The sequence below is a fragment of the Castor canadensis genome, chromosome 4 (genome assembly GCF_047511655.1).
Source record: "Castor canadensis chromosome 4, mCasCan1.hap1v2, whole genome shotgun sequence".
In the NCBI taxonomy this organism is placed as follows: domain Eukaryota; kingdom Metazoa; phylum Chordata; class Mammalia; order Rodentia; family Castoridae; genus Castor; species Castor canadensis.
This window is the reverse complement of record NC_133389.1, coordinates 82,679,901-82,692,948: the sequence shown is the minus strand read 5'-3', so window position 1 is coordinate 82,692,948 and position 13,048 is coordinate 82,679,901. Positions and strand designations below refer to the sequence as shown.

General features: G+C 41.2%; 1 protein-coding gene across 5 annotated transcripts in view; it reads left to right on the top strand.

Moving 5' to 3' along the window:
• The window catches only part of Epb41l5 (erythrocyte membrane protein band 4.1 like 5), a 134,653-nt gene that overhangs the window by 102,849 nt on the left and 18,756 nt on the right, over positions 1-13,048 (top strand). For all 5 annotated transcript variants that reach the window (XM_074070539.1, XM_074070535.1, XM_074070537.1 and 2 more), the window contains 2 exons: positions 9,739-9,867; positions 12,590-12,654. In XM_074070539.1, coding sequence (XP_073926640.1) covers positions 9,739-9,867; positions 12,590-12,654 — 194 coding nt within the window. The remainder of the gene's footprint in view (positions 1-9,738; positions 9,868-12,589; positions 12,655-13,048) is intronic.

Here is a 13,048-nt window from a genome sequence, read left to right as displayed (position 1 = left end):
GCTGTTCTTAATAGCAAGGCCTTCCTGGTCTGAGGTGCTGTCTGCTACTTTGGTTAGGTTTTTTGCAGTTACATGATTAGTAATCACCCCATAGCTGATTCCAGCTAGGGCTGTAACTAATGCTGTTATCCCTAAAACTAAACCTCTCTTTTATCTCTTTGGGAAGTTGTTCCTGTTTGTTGGGAAAATTCAGTTTGTTGTATTGTAGTAGTATTCTAAAAAGATATATGCTCAGGATTAGGTATAATTTGGACAGTGTTCCTTAATTTAATCCCCTCAAACATTTTGTTGACCAAAACCAAAGTATTGTCTCAGCCCAAATGGTAGAGTTGGTGGAGTGTCTTAAGAATTTTCCACTGGAGTGTCTCAGGGAGCCATAACTTTCCTCTGAGGGACACCCACCAGCCTCAGTGATCTAACTGGTACCCTTGTTCTGAGGCTTGATTATGTTTCTCTGACTGATAATGTGGTCTCTCTTGGGGAAGGAGAGTCCTCTCCCAGAGGAGAGGGCCAGCTATATATTCCTGCATAGCTGCTTGTTTAGCTGCCTCATCGGCTGCTTTGTTCCCTTTGCTATCTTATCTTTCCCTTTTTGGTGACCTTTACAATGAATCACCGAGACCTTTTTAGGCAAAGAACAGCATCTAGGAGGGCTAGTATGTCACGAGCATGTCTAATGGGAGACCTGTTGTAGTTAGCATTCCCCTTTTCTTCCAGATGGCTGCATGAGCATGCAGGATCAGGAAGGCATACTTAGAATCTGTATAGATGTTGACTCTCTGTTTTTTTGACAATCTTAGGGCCACTAATTCTGCCAATTGAGCACTTGTATTAAGAGGAAGAGGACCTGATTTGAGGATGCCAAATTCTGTTACAACCCCAAACCCTGCATGTCTGGCACCATTTTTGACAAAGGAACTGCTGTCAGTGTATAATTCTAGGTCTGGGCTTTTTAAGGGCTGATCAGTTAAGTCAGGTTGGGCAGCATAATTTTCCATAAGTATTTCCTCACATGAGTGTTCAGGATTTCCCTCTGCCCCTGGTAGAAGGGATGCAGGATATAGGCTCTGACAGGTCCTTAAAATTATTTCTGTCCCTCCCAGAAGCTAGGCCTGGTATTGAAGTAGACAGTTGTCAGATAGCCAAAGTTCTCCTTTTGAGTTTAAATTCCCCCTATGTCGTGTGGGGTATAAACCATTAGGGGGAGGTTTAGGGTAAGTTTTTGAGCTTCAGGCACTAGAAGACTTACTGGGGCCATTGCTCTAAGGCATCCTGGCCATCCCTTGGCTACCTGATCTAACTCTTTGCTTAAGTAGCCTACTGGCTGGGGAGTGATGCCCCACACCTGAGTCACCTCTCCCAAGGCCAGTCTTCCCTTTTCATAGACATATAATTGAAACTTGTCTTGTACTGGGAGACCCAGGGCGGGAGCTGTCATAAGGGCCTTTTTTAACTGGTGGAATGCATTTCCTGACTTGTCATCCCATTCAATAAAGGGCTGGGGATCCTTCTGTGCTTCCTTAAGGATTTGATATAAGGGCCTGAATAGGTCTGCACATCCCAGGATCCAAATTCTACAGTATCCTGTGACCCCCAAAAAGGCCCTCAATTGCTTTAGCATTTTAGGTAGAAGAAACATCAGGATTGGATGGATTCTGTCTTTTCCTAGAGCCCTCATTTCTTTCTCCAGGGCAAGACCTAAATATGTAACCCTAGACTGACACAATTGGGCTTTTTCTGTAGAGATTTTATAACCTCTATCTGCTAAGAAGTTTAGTAAGGATTCAGTGGCTCGTGAAATGACAGGCTCAGTCTGTCCACAGAGCAGGGGGTCATCTACATACTGTAGCAGAGTAGCTTGTGGATATTGCCACTCTGCCAAGTCTTGGGTTAGAGCTAACCCAAAGAGGTGGGGGCTGTCTCTGAATCCCTGGGGGAGGACAGTCCAGGTGACCTGTGCAGACTTCCTTGTGGGGTCCTCAAAGGCAAAGATAGGTTGACTCTTTGGGTGTAAGGGAATGCAAAAGAAGGCATCCTTTAAGTCCAGGACAGAGTAGTAAGCAGTACCTGGAGGTATTTGTGCTAAAAGTATATAGGGATTTGGAACCACGGGGATCAGGCGGAGATCCTGGACTAGCCTCCATTTGTTAGGTCCCTTCCTAACACCAAGAATAGGAGTATTATATGGGCTGGAACATTCTATTAGCAGTCCCTGTCTCTTTAAGTCTTTGATTATGGGAATTAGCCCCTCCTTAACTTCTGGCTTTAAAGGATATTGCTTTTGATGGGGAAACCAGGAGGGGTCCTTGGGATGAATTCAGACTGGAACCACTGTTTGTGCCTGTCCCATGGTTATTTCTATCCATCCACACTTTGGGTCTACTTGTTCCTCTATTAGGGACAATCAGAAGTCATCTCCTGGAGGTAAAAGGAGCTGTACCCCCAATTTACATAGAAGCTCTTACCCTAGCAGGGGAGTAGGGGTCTCTGGGACAATTAAAAAGGAATGACAGAAACTATTTTGCCCTTATCTAATTTTGTTGAAGAGAGAGTATAAGCAATAATAGGAAGGACCAAGGGTTTTTGCTAGTTGAGATAAGGATAGCTATACAGGGAATTGACTCTCATTGCTTTCTTGTCCACATGTGTTATGTTCTAAATTTCTGTCTGGTAGAGAGGGGGTGGGGGGAGGAGAGAGAGGGAGTGGGGGGGAAGTGGAGAAAAATGACCCAAACATTGTATGCACATATGAATAAAAGAAAAAAAAAAAAAAAGAAATGACAGAAATACAAATCTCCAGAAGCAGGCTCTAGAGAGAAATAACACTCTAGAGGCTGGCCTGATATGCCCCAAACCGTAATTTTCTTGGAGGACCTGGGTCCAGGAGAGAAAGAAATAGCTGAGGTGCTGGCTCCAGTATCGATAAGGAGTGTAATCCAAGGCTCTCTTGCTCTTACAGTGGTTATAGGAGCCTGGATGGGAGGCCCTGGGACCGTCATTGGGTGGGAGGAAGTGGTCTCAGTTCCCCTGGGAACCGGGGACAGTGTGCCTTCCAAGGTCTTCCCTGACAAATGGGGCAGGGTCTGGAGGTAGCTTTCTCCGGGGGCACTCCCTCCTAAAATGGCCAGCTTGTCCACATGGAAAGCATGTCCTCGGGTTTGGACTTTGTCCTGGGGAGCCTCTCAGAGCGCTGCAGTCAGAGCCTCCTGCCGCTTATCCTTTCTCTTTTTCTTTTCCAGGTCCTTCTTTTTTTTTTCTAAGTCCCTATTACAGTATATGGACGTGGCTACATGGACCAATTGGTCTAGATCTCTGCTCCCTTCAGCCACCAGTTTCTGAAGCTTTTCACAGATATCTGGTGCTGACTGTGTTAGAAATTTATCTTTTAGGATGATTTCCTCTTCCTGTGACTCTGGTACAATGTTAGTATGCTTTTGTAAAGCATCCTTAAGTCTCTGTAGGAAAGCTACTGGGGTTTCTAAGGGTCCTTGCTGTACAGCCGTGACTTGGGAGTAATTAAGGAGTTTTACCTTGGCTCTTCTTAGACTCTCAAGAATGCAGTGGATGGAATGGTTATGACTCCATTCATCCTTGTCATTTTCAGGGTCCCACTTAGGGTCATACCTAGGCACTGCCTGATCTCCTGTTGGAACTGGGAATCAAGGTTCCCTTTTAGGGGTACAGTGTCTTTGTCTTTCTTCTCCCTCCCCCTCCTCCTCCTGTGAGGGCCCAGTCTGAGGCAGGCCTGTAGGGTCACTTTTATCTAAGTGATAATTGTCTCCAGCTGTGACTGCCTGATCTAGTACCCTCTGTTTCTCCAGAGAAGTGAGGGTCTGAGATAGCAATAGCATTACATCTTTCCAGCTCAGTTCAAAGTTTTGGCTGACTTCTCTAAATGCCTGGATGTACTGATCTGGATTTTTTTGTAATTTCCTAAATCCTTTTTTATTTCCTTAAGTTCACTCACTCTAAAAGGAACCTGAGCCCTATCCCCTCCAAGAATTAACTGGAGGGGTAGAGTCCTGTGGGATGATGTCTGGTGTGTGAGGTAGCTGGGTAAGAGGGAAGAGGGGGGAGCTGATGGAGCATCAGATGGGTTCCTTGGTTCCTCAAGGGAGTTTGGGGTTTTTTTGCAAAGGGTTGCCATGGTCTGGGTATCTAGCCTGATTTGCTCAGCCATTCTGGGTGTTCTCTTAGGAAAAAGAACAGTTGAACATATGGAACTTTGGTCCACTTTACCTCTTTTTTACAGAACATATCTAATTGAAGAATGGTATTATAATTAATGTTCCCTCCTTCTGGCCATCTTTCTTCATCTCCCAGAGGATACAGTGGGTAGGCCTGGGTGCAGTAAAACTCAAGTCACTTTCATTAAAATTAATATTTTAGTAAGCAGGCAAGCTTACTAAATGTTACCAGATGTTTGAGTCCCCATCTAAAATGTGAAACAAGGGAAAATTGGTCACCTTAACAGAGGTTTCTCCTTTTACCTAGGCATCCCCAGATGAGGAGAAACTCTGCATGGGAGAGGGTGTCCCTCTCTCCTTTGTTCTTCTGCCACTGCTACCTGTGGCTAAGGTCATGGAGGACATTTAGGTTTTCTGGTGCAGCCACCCCCCACACACCCCCAAAGCCCCGGACCAATTTCTTATCTATTTATTTTGACTTGCCTGTTTGCCCTGCAACCCAGGCTCCTGGCTCTCCTCTACTCCTCTACCAGCTGAAGGCTTGTAATTAAAAAAAAAAAAAACTCTATCAAAGTAACCAAGAGGGCTTGCATGGCCAGAGGGAGACCTCGTGCAGAGGTGTGGATGGGGACCCCTGGTGAAGTAGACTTTTGTCTCCCTATATATCCTGTGAGGCATGTATTTTCTATGAAGAGAGGGAGCATCTGAGGGCTTTTGCTGTGGTAAAGGACAAAAATGGAGAAGACCCTGAGTTCTCTGCCTTTTAACTGTTTTGTTTTTTTTTCCCGCCCCCTGAGGGCAGGCTGTAGAACCTGTTTAGTTTAAACAGATGCCTGACAAAGGCAGTTGATCCCAAGTTAGAGACTAGCACTTTCTGGTGCCTGCAGGGATTTTTCCCAAACTCCCTGAAGAAGGAAGCCTACTGCTGTTTAGAGCAAAGCAAGGGAGGGGGGTCACTTATCCTGAACTACTTGAGAAAGAGAAAGGAGAGGCTGAGGATTGGGGGAAAAGAGAGTTTCCAGGCTTAACACATGAGGGATTATTGGTCACCACTGCTGCCCATGTCGATCCTGCCTGAGGGCAGTACTGGAGCACTGGAAAAGAGGGGTGACCTCTACTCTTGGGCCACGAAAACCATGAAAGAAGCAGCATAAGAGATCTGATTGTCTCTTTGCCTTGGTCATGGCTGGAGGGGTCTGAAACTTAGCCACCTTTGGAGCCTCAGGGTGGGTCAGGAAGTTGCATCTCCAGCCTTCAGGTGACACTGGGTAGTGCCCCGGCCAGAGCATCCTTGTCCTTATAGCTTGAAGAGAAACTTTCCTTTCTACCTAAGCAGGTCAGATCTGGAAAGAGAGAGTTTAAAGGAGAGGAGAAAAATTTAAAAAGCCTCAGTGCACTGAAGTTCATCTTTGCCCATGTAGCATTGGCAGTCTGGTATAAGCCCCCAAGTTCTCTCAGGTTGCCTGCCTTACAGCTGTAATGGGCTCCAAGCTTTTCCTCAAGTTCCCAAGGGAGAAACCCTCCTTAAGGAGGGGTGGGGGGAGGGGAGAGGGAAACATTTGGGGGATCATCTAGCTAGGAAAAAACAGCAGCTAATATTTAGTGAGGATTTACTAAATGCTAGGTATGAATAAAGGTAGAATTCAGTATTGGACTAATAAACAAAGGCCATCTGACTACCTTACCTTAACTCTAGTCAATCAGACTGCTCGCTGTGAAAAAGTTAATTCAAAAGTTAATTCATGTTTTACTAAAATGAGATTTTTAATCCAGGCTGATTTATCTACGTTTGATGTTTGCTTAAGGAATACAAATTAATTTTAATGTCATTCATACTAACTAAAGTAATTTCAGGAAGAAAATCACTCTAAATAAAATACATTATTCTGAAGCAAAACATTAATGCTGTTGAATGACTAGCTCTGAGAATGGTGCAACTGAGGTCTAAGCCAGCCATGTAATCTTGAGACTCAAGAGCAGACGACTAGGTCCTTAGCACCCATGACAGTCTTGTGCCACATCAGACCTGTGTTACCCAGGATCCATACAATCATCAGAAATTGAACTGTTGATTCTGTTCTACAACTGTGTTTATTGTCTGCTTTTAAAAGGTATAATAATAAAAATTGTGTTGAAATCAAAGATGAGTGATAAAGTCTTGGCCTTCAGGAAACTTTAAATCTGTGCCACCAAGCCTTATAGAAGTTAGTTTTGTAAATGACCATCTCCAGTGACCATTTCCCAGGGGGGTGTGTATGTTTCTTTCTCTCTCTCTCTCTCTCTCTCTCTCTCTCTCTCTCTCTCTCTCTCTGTCATTATTGGGGTTTGTACTTAGGGCCTCATGCTTGCTAGGCAAGTGCTATACCACTTCAGCTATACATACCTCCAATTCTTTTTGCTTAAACATTATTTTTCATATAGGGTCTGACTTTTTGCCTGGGACTGGCTTCGGACAATGATCCTTCTTCCTACGGCCTTCCACTTAGGTATAATGACAGGAGTGTGCCACCACACCTGGCATGTTTTGTTGAGATTGGTGGGGGGGGGAAGGTCTCGCTAACTTTTTGCCTAGCCTGGGTTCTAACTGTGATCCTCCCAATTTCTGCCTCTTGTGAAACTGGGATTACAGGTATGAGCCACTGTGCCAGGCCCCCAGGTCTCTAAAGCTAATGAAGCTTTCAAATAATAACAGCTGGGAAGTACAGGTTTTGAAAGGCAAAATCTGGATCTATAAAGACTTTGACAGGCTAGAATAATGGACTGAATTTGAGAATTATTTTGATAAGAAGTCCTCACAACTGTAGAATTAGGGTGGGGGCTAGAATATAATAGTATGTATGGAATATATTTAAGAATATATGAGTGCAGTATGAATCTTCTGCCAAACAGCTATATTGTATTTGTTGAAAGATTTTAAAACAGGAGGTTCATCCATGGCATTTTATTCATTTCTGGATATCTTTCTTTAAAAATGATAGAGGAAGCCAGTGGCTCACGCCTGTAATCCTAACCTCTTGGGAGACAGAGATCAGGAGGACCTGATTTGAAGCCAGTCCAGGCAAATAGTTCATGAGATCCTGTTTTGAAAATACCCAACACAAAACAGATCAGGCGGAGTGACTCAAGTGATAGAGTGCCTACGTAGCAAGCCTGAGGCCCTGAGTTCAAACCCCATTTACATGTATATGAAAACTAAGGCAGTTTGAGAAGGATCTATATGGTGAAGGGTCTTGAAGTTAAGTTATAACTGGACATTATCAGATGGAGGATCACCACATAGAAATCTCAGGAGAACACTTCAGCCATCTTTGGATATCTGAAGAGCTATTCGTGAAAGAGGAGTTGATTTTTTTTTCTTTTTGTCAGTACTTGGGTTTGAACTCAGGGTGTTGTGTTGCTAAGCAGACGCTCTACCACTTAAGTCACCTCCATAACCCATGACTTGTTTTTTAATAGCCCCAGAGAAGAATTATGGTCCATGTATATTTAGAGCTATGCAGCTCTCACCTAAATGTAAGAAAGTCTTTCCTAACTGTCTTCTGCAAATCAAATGTGCTGACTGAGGAAACAGCGAGGTCTCCAGAATGGGAAGAGGTACTCCAGGCTAAGACAAAAAAATTAGCCGTCTTTTGGGATTTTTTGTTTTTAGGTTATACTGGGGTTTGAACTCAGAGCTCACACTTGCTAGGCTTTACCACTTGAGCCACTTCCACTGGCCCTTTTTGTGTTAGGGATTTTCAATATAGGGTCTCTTGAACTATTTGCCTAGAGCTGACTTTGAACCTTGATCCTCCTGATTTCTGACTCCCTAGTAACTAGGATTATAGGAGTGAGCCACTGGCTCCCAGTGGTTAGTTTTGAGATAAGGTGTCACCTTATGGCCAGGTCAGATTGGACCATGGTCCCTATATGTGCTTTCCTGCATAGCCAGGATGACAGGTGCATACCACCAAGTACAACCATTGGTTGAGATGGAGTTTCAAGAACTTTTTGTCCAGGCTGGCCTCCAACTGCGATCCTCCCAAGTAGCTGGGATTATAGGTCTTGGCCACTAGCCAAACTAATTAACATTTTTAAAGCTACAAACATTTAAATGGTATATGCATTTTAGAGGTAAAAATATAGTGACTGATTTTTAAAACTAAAAATTTAAAAACTAAAACTAAAAATTTAAGACTAAAGCTAAAAATTTATTTCAGCAACACATTAGAGGTAATGATTAAATTGCATTGATGTGTTTACTCAATCCCCTATAAGACCTTTAGTTAGCAGGTTTCACTGTCTCAGTCAGTGCTGTGATAAAGTTTATAAATGAATATTTGTAGCCATCTTTATGTCCTTGGAATAATGCCCAGGAAGTAGAAGAGCTAGTCAAAGATTAATAATCTTTAAAATAATGGTTAATTTCAAAACCATTGGTACTTTGGCAAAATTGACTTCCCAAAAGTTGACAACAATTTCTACGCTTACCAGTATTACATGTGTTGAATTCTTGTTTTTGTTTTTAATATAGGCAAAAAAAGAAATATTTGCATATGTCAGGCAGATTGCTCTGAGAATATTATAATGTACAGATAATAGTGATTGACAGGTACTCTCAAGTCAACAGCATAACTGTCTCTGGAAAAAAATGTAGAAAGTATTTGAATGAGTCATGATTGAAAAAGGACATAAAGACTTTCAACTAATAGGAACCTTTGAAGACTAGGAAGTCACAGGTCTCCTAGACACATGGAGTCTAGTCTAAAGAAGACTTATATGTGTCAGAATCACAGGGAGAAGCTTGTTAAAAATTCAGATTTGGATGTACCACCCAAAGGCAGGTGTGGGAGACCACACTGAGAAATACCAAATTAGAATGAGCATAGAAATTAAATCTTTTCAAACCTGTAAGAGCGGGATAGTATGTAATGTTATACCTGGCAACTAGGTCACCTCTTACTAATGATTGCTATTTATTTCAAGTTAAGTAAAACAAGCAATTGTAATGCAGATTATCTGCATTTCTTTAAAAAGCTTGTTAACCTATTTACCCCCATTTCTTTTTTTCACAATAGTTAATTTTTATTGTATTAATTATGTTCATTTATTGAATTTGTGCTTTATTCTGTCTCATAAGTTTGTATCTGAGAGTGACCTGTTTACAGTGTGTTACATGTAGTCTGAGACACAGTCATCTCCCAGGTGACAGCTCCAGAGTTACAAACACAAAATACAAGTTGGTAGAACCTCTAGAAATAACTGGACCCAATTCCCTGTCCTTAAGCAACCAAATAACTAACTATAGCATCTATGACAAATGTCTGAATTAAACCATATATGGAGAATGTAATCCATTCCAGCTGGATTTTAGGTTCTACACAACAGAGGCCAATCTCTGTGATTCTGCAGCTATCCACAGATAGATGACTTACATGAGTTGGAAGCAGGATATAGCTGCTTAAGGCTTATGATTTCTTGATTGTCTGAGTATGAATTTTCATCATTCCTTCCCAGTTTGTACATAACTATGGCCTATTAAGGTTAATTGAAGTATATTTTTAATATTTAGGAAGAAGTGGTAAAGCTAACTGAGAAATGTCTTAATAATGCCATTGAGAGCCCAGGATTGAATGCCATGAGACTGCCTGCTGACTTCAAGAGTAACATTTTGAAGGCTCAAGTAGAAGCAGTGCATAAGGTAAGCTGCCCTGAATAGGCATAGTCCAGGCACAGTAAAAACAGTGCAGAGTTTAGCAAATAACTAGAGACAGCCTGGTACCATGAAACATACTCAAGATAGTGAGCATTTGCCTCCCTCAAACTAAATTCAAGGCACGCTTGATCAAGTTGGGCAGTCAGAGTAAAGATGCTCTCACATATAAAAAAAGAAGAGCCTAATGCCTTTTAAAGTGAATTCCTAATTTTTCTACTTTATAGCCACAAAACTCAGTGGTTTTTTTTTTATTTCCTTTAATATTAAGCCTAAGATTCTAGGTTATTCTTTATACATCCCCTACTCCCCACCACCCATCTATCCTTAAGTCAGCCGAATTTTGATGTTATTAGCAACAAAAGTGAGATAAGAGGTGAAGGAAGAGTTGGCTATGACATGGTGAAGGATAGAGTGTGCAGGGTCAGCCCCCAGGAGGGTATGGCAGCCATGCTTTCCAGTGAGCTTTTCCTTGGCTCTCCTTAGCTTTCAAACTTACCTCCATATCAAAACCAGGACAGAAGCCTGTCTCACCAAGCCTCCTGTGGTTGAGGAGGTGTGTTTTCCCCTTCCTATCCCCAGCCACATCCTTGAAGAGAAGAACTATGATAACTATAGGCACATTGTTCATGATTTTTTTATCCTCCACAATATAAGCACCAAACCTAATATTTACATGTAGAAACAGACACAGGGCACCAGTGACTCATGGCTGTATGTCCTCGCCAGCCCTGGTAAATAGTTTGTCAGACCCTATCTTGAAAATGCCTGACACAAAAAGGGCTGGCAGAGTGGCTCAAGTGGTAGAGTGCCTGCCTAGCAAGCTTGAGGCACTGAGTTCAAACCCTGGTACCACAAAAAAAAAGTAAAATAATAAATAAAATAAACAAAATATGACAGTCTAGGCTCTAGAATCCCATTTCTGTGCTACCATTTACCAACTTTGTAACTTGGGGCAAATTAGTTCATTTCTCTGAGCCTCAGTTTAATTATGTTTAAAATAAGATAATTGTCATATTTACCCTAGGTACACTGTGAGGAAGAGATAAGAAATGCAAAGGGCATGGAATGGTACCTGAAACATACAGAGCATTTAGAAAGTGCTAACCCCATAGTGGTAGTCACAGCAGTCACAATAGCTATTATCATTTACTAGGATCTGCATGTTTTTAGTGCTTTTAGAAAGAGAGCCCTGGGGGAGCTTATTAGTTTTGTCTGTCCTGTGAGAAGGTAACAAAAAGGAGCCATCTATGAGGAACAGGCCCTCACCAGACACTGAATCTGCCAGTGTCTTGATCTTGGACTTCCCAGCATGTAGAACTGAGTAAAATGAATGTTTATTATTTGTAGACTTCCCAGTTAATGGTATTTTGTTATAGCAGCCTGAATGGACCAATTACCTTACAATTCAGTTATACTTTTCAGTCTTTCTTGATTTGAAGAAACAATAGCTCTAAATTACAGGGACTTTATTTTCTACTTTGTAAGTGTGCATGAAAATAGAACAATGAAATTTTCCTAATTAAGATACATTGTGAGCCCATATAGTAAATGTCACAATGAACCAGCCCCTTCTGCACAACTAAGATATGCTAATAAAAATGTAAAAAAGAAAAGACATTCTCATAAAGAAAAATCCAGGACCAGAAGCCTTCATGGTAGAAATCTACCAATATTTTAAAAAGGAAGGAGAACTTCCTAATTCAATTTATGAGGCTAGTGTTACCCAGTAGCAAAACCAGAAAAAAGTACTATAAGAAAAAAAAAAAAACTCCCTACCAATATTCCTCTTGAACATAGATGAAAACATTCTTAACAAAACAATCAAGTCTTGATGAGCAGTTTATAAGTAGGATCATACATCATGACCACATAGGGTTTAATGTCATAAAATAAGTTGGTTTATTATTCAAACCCCAGTATAGTTCACATATTAAAAAATACATAAAATTGTCTCAACTCATATAGAAAAGGCGTTTCACAAAATTCATCACCTGTTTATGTTTAAAAAAAAAAAAAAAGCTCTCAACAGAGTAGGAATAGGATGGAACTTGTTTACCCCAATAAAGGTTTCTGTGAAAAAAATCTGTAGCTAACGTCATACTTCATTGTGACAGACATATGCACTGACATAGCTAAAAGTAAAGACTGACCATCCCTGTGTTGGTAATGACGGAGCTCCTTCAATGCACATTGCTGGTGAGAGTATGAAATGGCATAAACACTGTACAAAAGTGGCAGTGTATTAAACATACATTAACCATCTGTCCCAGCCATTACACACATAGGCACTTACCCAAGAGAAATTAAAACCCAATTCATATTCCCAGCAGCTTTATTTGTAATAGCTAAAAAGATGGGAACAACCCAAATGTCTACCAGTAAATAAACAGATACCATGGTATGTCCATACAGTGGAATACTACTCAGCAAGTAAAAAGGAATGAATTGGTGAGATAGGCAGCCATATGAGTGAATCTCAAAAACACTGTTTGTCTAAAAAGGCAGACACATTGAAGTTGTCTTGGATTGTTAATTTGGCTGTGGGATAGGATTGTACAAGGTGCAGTACTGATAAGGTATGATTACCTCCTATTTGAACTGAAGCAAGCAGATTTTTCTGTGTTTACTGAAAAGATATGTGAATTTCTTTTTACTTTAGTATCCTTAAAGATTTGATTTTTATTTTTTTGTGATTTCATTTTCTTAGGTTACAGGAGAAGATAGCTTATTAAGTCATAAAAACACCAGTGTTCAGGATGCTGCCACAAACAGGTACCGTTCTGGGTGAATTGAATTAAATCGATTTTCTTATTTTTGAGGGGGAGATGGGGGACAGTGTTTCTCTTCCACAATTATCACCACGTGGTTATCTATTTAAAAGATAGCTTGAATTCACTCTTTTCTATACACCACAGAGCTGGTTACTTTCTACTTTTAGATTATTTAAAGACACTCCTACATTCTCATTTGGCTTTAGCTGACTCAAACTTTAGGACAAAAATTATCTATAAAGGTGTTTGACTCTCCTTTGGTACTTGATGGCAAATGTATACTGTTTCTCTTGAGTGTCATCATTAAGTTTAGTGTCATCACAATGGCCTTGGTCTTACCAGCCTGAGCTCTCACATTAACCGAACAAGTTTCTTTGCTACTACCGCCAATTCTC